The following is a 9748-nucleotide window of genomic DNA, read 5'->3' on the forward strand; positions in this document are numbered from 1 at the left end:
TCTGCCTTCCCTACTCTCCTTATCCCAAAACACAAAGAAGGAGCAGGAAGTGACAAAATGTCAGTGCCGAGCGGGAGGTTTGACATCCTCCATCCTTCCGCTCTCAGCTGCTCTCCTCTAATGACACTCTGCTGAAATGTCAGACCAATTAGCAGCTTTCCCTCTGACATTTAACTGGCAGATAGCAAAACAAACACACAAGGACGAACAGATAGTCGGTGGCTAGTAGACGTCCGATTAATTAAGACTGAGGTTCCTGCAGCCGTGGAGCAGATATTTATAACGTCCTTTTAAAGGTTGGAACTGAGGAACTGTATGTCTCTTAAGTAATCACAGCGGGAGGAGCAAATGATATCTGTCTTCGGCCATTTTGCAAGCCACCTGACATTTCTAGAAGCAGCCAGTGGTGATCAAAGCTCCCTCCTCTCCCTCTGTTCTTCTCTTCCTCCTCTCCCTATTACCTTGAGTCTCTCTATTCCAGCGGACATCAATCAGGCAGGCTCTGAAGCGTACACTCATTTAAAGGACCACTCCATCCCCGCGGCACTGAGGCCTCTGTCTGTCTTCATTTCGAGGTGTTGCCGCCGGCGTAAAGCCTGCAGGTGTATGCATGAGTGTGATGAGTGTGTGGGCGAGCTTTTGTCTGTGTGTGTGCATCTGGAGGACAGCTAAACATCCAAAGCGTATATTCTACCGACCTTTAGTTCTTTACATGTATTCGGAAAGAGACAGACGAGATATTTAACCACACACGTGTTTATAGTAGGCCTGCTAATGATCTGACAAAGAAAGAGGAACAAGACGGCGACAAGTAATCCAACAAAGAATACAGCAGTCCCTTTAGGCCTTAGGGTCATTCTACTGTTTAAAGGGTTGTCTCTCTTGCTCACACACACACACACACACACACACACACACACACACACACACACCACACACACACACACACACACACACACACACACACACACACACACACACACACACACAACACACAACAAACACACACACACTTAGGCCTAGCCTTCAGTTGTACCATCTGGTATCTAAATCATGGGAATTACAGTCTCCTTCCTCTCTACACACACACACACACACACACACACCACACATCACACCACACACACACACACACACACACACACACACACACACACACACACACACACGAGAGTAGAGAGAAAGAGAGATGATTGACTTTCATTCTATTTATCATACATAGTCTCTGCATAAAGCAACGTGTGACTTTGTAATTTCTCAATTAGAAATCAATATCCATCTAAGCAACAGTGAGCTCTAAATGTAGCCACAGGAGACGGAGAGAAAGAATGAGAAACAAAGTGAATGAGCAAGCTAAAGAAAGAGATAGAGAAAGAGCACAGCTCCATGGAAATTACAATCGTGTTGCATTGAACTGTGAGCAACGGCACAGTCGAAAGAAAGGGGAAATGAAGGAGTAAACGAGTGAGTATAAATGCCAGCACGCTGCCCGTCTATTAAACATTAACAGCTTCATTTATATGCAAATGACCCGACAGCTACAGAGAGAGATGGCGGGAAGGGATGCCAGTTCAGACGGGAGAGAGGGATGGGAAGAGAGGGAGAGGATGGGATGGCGAGGACAGGAGAGTGGGATAAGTCTTCATTCAGTAGTCTTTCACATGGGTGGAAAAGTCCACACTGTCCGATTTCTCCTGTACGTTCATGGGTGCGCGTTGCGACAAAAAAAATCCGAAAAAGAAGTCCACGATAGTAACGCACACGCCAATGCACGTGCACACACTCACCAGCTGATATCCAAGTGAGTGACAAACAAACACACACACACACACACACACACACACACACACACACACACACATACATACACACCTTCCTCTCTGGTCTTTCCAAAATGGGAGAAAGAATCTCCGTGGGAGAGAGGGAGGGGAACGAAAGTCTCTTCTTGGTGGAGGAGTGACGATGATGGCGGTGCGTCTGCTCTCCGAGAGTTTTGGTGGAGATAAAACAAATCCCCCAAAAAAATAATAACACAGAAACAAAACTCTGAGTAAAACAGCAAAAAGGTGAAGATGGGCGATTGTTGAGTTAGCGTGGTGTGCCGTTTAGCGTGTCAGTGCTAGCTGGGCTAGCGTGGGGGTCAGAGGGTCGGCGGCGGAGCACTCAGCCGTCGGACACGGGCGGGGACACCCAGCCGTACTTCTCGTGGGTCTTCACCAGGGACTTGAAGGTGGCCTCGGCTTCCTTACGGCTGAAAGCTTTCTTAGACTTCCCTGCTTTCCTACATATACGCCCCTGTGAGGAAAGACACAGATATACAGAGAGAAGGGAAGGGTTGAGAGGGAGACCACGTTAGGATTCTGTGGAAAGACACCGACCACACTCAAGACTCTTATTGGGGTCTACACATATTCATACTTTAGTTGATAAAGACATTATGTCATTATAATGTCTCGAACCATTCGAACCATTAGTGCATGTAGAGGTACTGAGCAGGTGTGTGTAGTTCAGGCCTGTGAGTAATGTGTGTAATAACAAATGTGTAAATTGTAATTTCCCATTGCGGGGTTAATAAAGTATATATATTTTTTACTATTATTACTTAAATACACTATGACGGAGGTGTAGCTAACATTTAGGACAGCAAGCTCTTTCATACTGTCTCTGGGGGTTTAGACCTGAGGAGTTAACTTCCTAGTAAATGTGTTTTTTTTAAGCAATAGTTGGATTTTTGAGTCAAAAATGTAAATTCAAAATCTAAATATTTGTGCCCTTTTGTATGCATTAAAGAAGATGAAGATATAACGTGTTAATTGCGAAGCTTTAACGGTGCTGGTGGGCAGATTTTCTAGCTATTTCTCCCTGCCTGCTGGTTAACCTATTTAAATGATCACTCTTCTTATCTAACTTACAGGAAATGAATAAGTCATTATTGATTTATCTGCCCATCACTTTCTTGTTTGGCCTGTGGTGAAAAAGAGCCGTAACAATGATCGAAAGGTCATGGTGATGTCTTCAAAAGTCTCATTTTATCTGAATAACATTCCATAACCCAAATGTATGCCGATCAGGATCAGGATTTTTAGGAGTAGAGATATTTTTTTTTTGCATTTTGACATTGATTTTGCTTTCTAGGTCAAAGAAATTTAAATTAAAAAAAAACAACAACAACTGTCATAATAATATTTGTCTGATCTGAACATGCGTTGACAGATCAAAAGAAAAAGATGTCTCTCTTGCTCAGGGTTGTCAGTGGTCTTGTCAAGCTGATTCTGAAAAAAAAACAAGTCTTTCCAGACAAATAATAACGACACAGACACAGCCCGCACGTGCACGTGCACGTGGATGACCTCAATGGTGAGTGCACTGTCGCAGGGGAGATGTTGACAGGACAAGTGGTCCGAATGCAGGTTGACCGATATTAAATCAATGTTTAAAGTCAGGAGACGGCCTTTTATGGACGTCAGTTCCATTTAGAAGTGAAAATATACCCTCCACAACACTGGGCACGCTGCACTAAATAATAAAAAGGGTTGTGAATATGACATAAAAGTAAATATATCAGCATGTAACCCTATTGAGCTCAGTGTGAAAAGCATCTCACATGGAGACATTTTCAGCCAGGCACCACCTTGCTAAAGCCCTCCCTTCTTCACACACTGGAGCTAATAATAATAAGCGTGGGATGACAGGGGGCAAAAAAAAAAAAATAGAGAGAAAAGAAGAGTGGGTGTGACGGTGTAAAGCTGCTTATTCTTTTGTTGCTGGCAGTGCTAAGTCTTTCCTAAAGAAGAGTGTGTGGGAGGATGAATATAAAAAGACTGTCTTCACATTAAAAACACAGCTCGGATACACAGCCACGACAATATGTGTGATTCATATGAATGTCACATCTGTTTGATCATTTCGTTTGTAAAAATCACCTCCGAATCGCAGCAACCTCGCTAATGGAAGGTTGTGACAAACAGGTCCGACGGCACACAGTAAATCTCTGGTCATGCCGCAGCTATAAACAAAGATTGTGTTGTAGTCGACTCACTGGACGTGAGCCTGCTGCTGTACAACATGCCAGGTACTTTACTGTATTTGTTTGTACACGGCCTGTAACACTGCACCGCTTCCCTCTACCCTGAGCATTTCTTGGCAGGGAGAAAATGGCACTGAGACCTCTCAGCTCCACTGAAACCTATACTAACGGAATTCTTTTAGATGATGAGCTCCTCTGCATGCTGCAGTGCAGATAAATCCCCTCGTAGTTTCAGACACCCCTGGCCTGCACCTTAGTTCTGCAGCTACATGCTCCTGTCCAGTTTTTCAGGAGGAAAACACTGGATAAATGGAGCCGTTATCCCACCGTTGAGAACTATCCTTTGTTATGTAGTGACACACCTAGCATTTACATGCGTCTTGGGTGATCCAGTAACAAGTGGACAGCTTTAAGTACAGCTGTGAATGCATTGAGGATGTGAGATCCAATCGCTTAGACCCCATTCAGGTGGTCCAAGCTGCCTATAGCCACAATCTTTCAGCAGTGTGTAAGCGCATGTGTCCTAGGCCACACTGAAGGCCCGCCTACCCAACGGACTCCCTCTGCGTAACAGAGCGCCCTCAAATCACGTAAACTGGCTATTGGCCACGTCAGAACATTAAAAGCCCATAGAGATATATTACGAGTATGTCAAACATATTGGCTGACTTGGTTTGCCTGGAACACGCCAAGGTATAGACCCGGGAAATAGACAGAGATATCTTTTTCTTAATTTCTGGTCGACTATGCACTGTAAATCATTGCTTTGCGAACAGAAATGCTGTATGTGTTTATTTGCGTATAAAGTGCTGAAGTGAAATCACATTCCATGTGGAGACACGTTCTACTGGCAGGTGTGAATGCGCCTGTCTTTAGAGCTGTCCAATTGTGATTGGATCACCCAAGATGCGTGTTAATGCCAGGTGTGAACAGGGCTAATGTGTGACAACACATTTGTAGACAACATTGATCGACTTTTCAATCTGTTTCATTCTTAAAGGAATAATTTGAGATTTTGGGAAGTGAGCTAAGTCCGGTCTGGGACAATGTTTTTGGAGTGACACAATGCTTTTGATTTTTTTCAATTACATTTTTCAATGCTGTCAACACCGAAAAACAAAACGTCAACTAAAACCAATTGGGTCAAAAGTGATGCAGGGGATAAACGGAGATGAGGTGATAACGTCGGGCGATCTAAAGATTAGGGTTAGAGTTTCAATTCCTGTAACAACGCTGGCCTCATTTCAGTGTGGCGCTTAGTGACACTCACACTCTCTCCCTCCCTCTTTGTCTCTGTGTCTCTCTCAAACAGACACACATTTCAAATAGCTTGTCCTGCTGGTTCAACTTGTATTTCAATCACTATTAAAATCAAACCCTTACAAAATGTCCACCATGATAAGTCATTTCATTTCATGCATGAAACACTTCAAATGAAGTCTGACAGTTGAAACCAGGCAGAACATGGCTACAATGACTTGATTGTGGAAGTTGATTTGCACTGGAAGCAAGAAAACCGTACCATGGTTGGCAAGGTTTCCTCGTTCCGCTTGTTTTTGGGAAACTCAACTCAATGACGCAATGGGCGACTCATTCGGATAGATATATATGCAGTGTTCCTGCGGGAATCGCTTTGATTCACACAGCCTTTAAAATGAAATAACAAACAAATCAACCGGGTGTCACCTAAGCAGTGCTGCCGGGAACTGCTTTGGCTCTCTGTGCAGCCAGAGGCCTGTAACACAGATCACCCAGACTGACAAACACAGATAATGCACCGGTTGGCTACTGTCACAGTGCATTGGTGAAAAGCGAGGATATGTTCTCTTTATAAATCAGAAGCAACCTCATAACCCTGCATGTCTTTATGGCCTCAAAATGGCAGCCGCTGCCCTGGATATGGCGATTGGCTACTGGTTAAAGAGGTGTGATTACCATGGTTATGGATGGCAGGGAGGAATGTACCCTAAACCAATCACAGTGTGCATTATGTAAACATTTTTGATGCACAATAGCAGTCAATTTCACATTGGTGTGTTCCCTATGAGGGGACCATGGGGCAGTGTGTGTGTGGACAGCTTAGATGGACTCCAGCTGCATATGCCTACACTGACAACAGTGGTTGAGTGTGTGAATAAGAGTGAAGATATGTGTGTATTGATTGACAAGCCTCCACAAAGGTATACGGCTTCAGCATTAAAAGGTGAAATTGAGCATCAATAAGCGCCATTATGTTCGCAGTCATCTAAAAGAAGATAGATAGAGGAAGTAATATTTGCTCGTGAGAAAAAAAGAATGAGCCAACAAAAGAGTGTGAGTGTGTGTGTGTTTCGGGTTCAGCTGAGTGAGCGCCCCGGGCCTATACAGTGCCATGTCAGTGTTTATCTATTTCAGCTAAGCGGTCGCTCGTTCAGAGGTACACACTCGTGTGAAGTGGCTGCTGGGTAATCGTGTGAATGGTGATCAGTCAATGGGCAGAGGACGGAAGGCCCCGGTGCATGTTGGGAAGCAGCTCTGGGGGATTGGGAGGGGGGAAGAGGGGAAGGGGGGCATAAACCAGATATGTGCTTAACGTGGTCGGGATAAACAAACAGGGATCAATGTCATCAGCACCCTCATCAGATCATTAAGGAGAGCCCTGTGGGACTGAGCGCGGGGTCATTGAAGTTTTTTTTTTCTCTCAAAGTTAGTGTCATTGGTCTAGCTTCCTCTGTCTCCACACAGACAGCAGAGCACTTCGCTGTCACTCATTCTTGTACAGTATACCAATGACCAATAAAATCCATCACGGAAAACCTTTAAGGGGAACTCCACCAATTCCCCATAGTAAATTCTGTGTAAGTTAGTGTAAGTGTCTTGTGTGGAAGGAACTTCCCAAAAAATAACCCTGATGATGTCATCACGGGTGTCTCGGCTTGGGCTCAGACACATTTTTAACAGAAAGTCAGCATTACAAACTGGAGTTTTTGAGAGGAAGTGGGCATTTTAAAAGTTGGGTGTTTTTATGAAAAACACTATCCGGTTGCATTATGGGAAATGTAGAATCCAGATTGTTTGATGCTTAACCCATACTGGGGACTGAAAGGCAGGATATCTACGCCATTTTTTTTATCTGTCTCTTGTGAAAGGGATTCTACATTGCTGGTACACAAGCTCAATTTGGTTTTCTCATGACTTGTCCTTTTTTAAATCCAGGACTGCAACAAAAGATTATCTTCATTATCAATCAATCTGTGAATTATAGTTTTTATAATCATCATTGATCGTTTAGTCTAGAAATTTGTTTTAAAAATAGTTTTTCTTGCAAAAAATAACTTTCTGAATTTAAGTCCAAAATGCCAAAATATTGTATTTTCAATCAATTCAATCAAATTGAAAATAGAAGCAAATTATGACATTTGCGAAGATGGACCCAGTGAACCAACCGTGCATTTTTGCTTAACAAGTGATACATAAAGATGAATTAATCATCCGAATTGTTGTCACGCAACAATTGTTGTACGCTAGGAAACATTGTCAATGCGGGAACAAGTGATTGACGGGTTATCAATAGGCTCACACTACAAAGACGCCTATATCGAACAAGACGCTGAGCTTACCCACACTAGTCTATCACCTGCCGCTCAGCCCTATGAGGCTTAATTCATGTCTCCATAAAAGACAGCTCACTGTGCAAGTGATTGTCTTAAAACTACTTGTTAAGTATCTAATGGCCATACTAGTGATTACCTTTAGTAATGCTACTTCATCTCAGCTTGTGTGATTGTGTGTGTTGCCCTTAGAGCTGCAAGGGAAGACGTGTTTAGCTCTGTTGACTTCCACATCACCACACTGTCATCGTGTGTATCATCTCACACTAAAAATAGGTAGGGAGCTTCCAAACAAGCCCCATCAGTATTGTCATCGTGAACCGGTGCCCAAGGACGAATAAATATATTCTGCGCATTAAGGTTTATATATAGTTCTGTGCTTGTCATGATGCACGGCAGGCGAGTACATCTCTCAGGAAAGTAGGACATGAAACACAAGCAAGCGTCAGTGTAGGCACGTATCCACAAAAGAGGCAGACAACAAGATAAAGAGGTACACGCACACACACACACACACAAACACACACACAGGAATAATTAATCAATATTGTTTCCATTAGCAAACTGGAGAGGGAAGACACTGCACCATAATTAGGGAGCGATGCGGAGCTGCTAACTCATCTCCTCAAGCAGCAAATCAAGATGAACACACACACACACACACACACACACACACACACACACACACACACACACACACACACACACACACACACACACACACACACACACAGACTTTCCTCTCTCTCTCTCTCTCTCTGCTGTGTGTACAGTTTTTGCATGACCTCTCTGGTTACATATGCTTAATGACAACAGAGGACTCAGGAATAATGTTCAGTTATATCATCAGAGACAAAAAAAAGCACTAAGGGTTGGGGGTTGGGGGTTGGGCAGGAGAATCCAGTGACAGTTTACGTAAGATCTCATCCTGCCACAGCGCCGTCATACTGCTGACGTCAGACAGTCAGTGAGGAAAAAAGGAGCAGACTCCATATAGATGAAATGGAAATAGGACACAAATGTGACCATTTCGAAACACACAATCGGATTTCAAATCGGAAATTGGGATTTTTATCTGGCTGGAAAATTGAAAAGCTATTTAGAGTTTAAACGATTATAGCCTGGAGGGCATTTGAAGATGCAGCTATTTCCATCGGAATTACAGAGCTGCTGCTGCAGTGCATTGAGGCTGTGAAAAACAGATTTGACAGGATTACATAATCCAGTCAGTCTGAGGATTGCTGGTGGACAGGATATACCTGATTGTCTCTATTCATTCATCTGTCTTTCTATCCACCATCACACATGTTGAATAATTGTCTTATTCCTCCTTTAAAATAATCTGATAGGAGTACAGGTACACGATATTAAAGCCTGTACTGTATTAGGACCGCTCCATTGCATGGCAGTAGGTCTTTGTTGTCAAAGGATGCTGATTCATGGAGGCAATAAAAGGAGAGCAAAGCGGGACTGCAGGGGAGAGCTTGCATCAAGGAGATACCGAGGTTGCACTGCATGAAATGGCTGCCGTAAAGTCACATAAAGATTAATAACATTCACAATCGTGGGTTTGCTCATAGCAGAGAGGGGGGAGGGGGCGGGATGTGGAGACTACAGGCCTGTGATATAACAGCATAGCACCTATACAGTAGCTTACAAAGGCTATACATAGGCTAAATACATCAAACAATTTTGTCATGTAATTATATTTTTTCTTTAAGACATGAAAAGGATTGGACGGATTTCCTGTTGGGATACACTTGTTTCATGAATTTTCTTATACACATGTTGTCTTGGAAAATCACTCCACTGGTGTCCAAAAATGACACTTCATTCAAGAAAATGATAATTGCAAGTTGAAAATAGATCAAATTACCTAATAAATATTTCCATTCCCCTCTCCGTTCTTAATTGCATTTAATGAAATATTGCTTTAAACCTCCGTATTTGACTAAAAGCCTCACCAAGGTGGCCATATGTTGCACGTGCGTAAAAGCAGTTTTACGCGTTAATTACGCATGACGCATGGATGCCTTATGAGATTGCTCATAACCAGTGCGTGTCGTGGCTGACAATAAATGCACTAGAGATGATTAACAAGCTTTTTAGTTGATGATATGCAAAGCAATCC

At 43.1% G+C, this 9748-nt stretch overlaps 1 protein-coding gene across 1 annotated transcript in view; it reads right to left on the bottom strand.

Moving 5' to 3' along the window:
* Window positions 1-861: 861 nt before the first annotated feature.
* The window catches only part of ube2ql1 (ubiquitin conjugating enzyme E2 QL1), a 10485-nt gene continuing 1598 nt past the window's right edge, over window positions 862-9748 (bottom strand). Inside the window, exon 3 of the mRNA XM_032535120.1 lies at window positions 862-2295. Coding sequence (XP_032391011.1) covers window positions 2164-2295 — 132 coding nt within the window. The 3' untranslated portion in view covers window positions 862-2163. The remainder of the gene's footprint in view (window positions 2296-9748) is intronic.

The sequence above is a fragment of the Etheostoma spectabile genome, chromosome 14, assembly GCF_008692095.1.
Source record: "Etheostoma spectabile isolate EspeVRDwgs_2016 chromosome 14, UIUC_Espe_1.0, whole genome shotgun sequence".
NCBI lineage: Eukaryota > Metazoa > Chordata > Actinopteri > Perciformes > Percidae > Etheostoma > Etheostoma spectabile.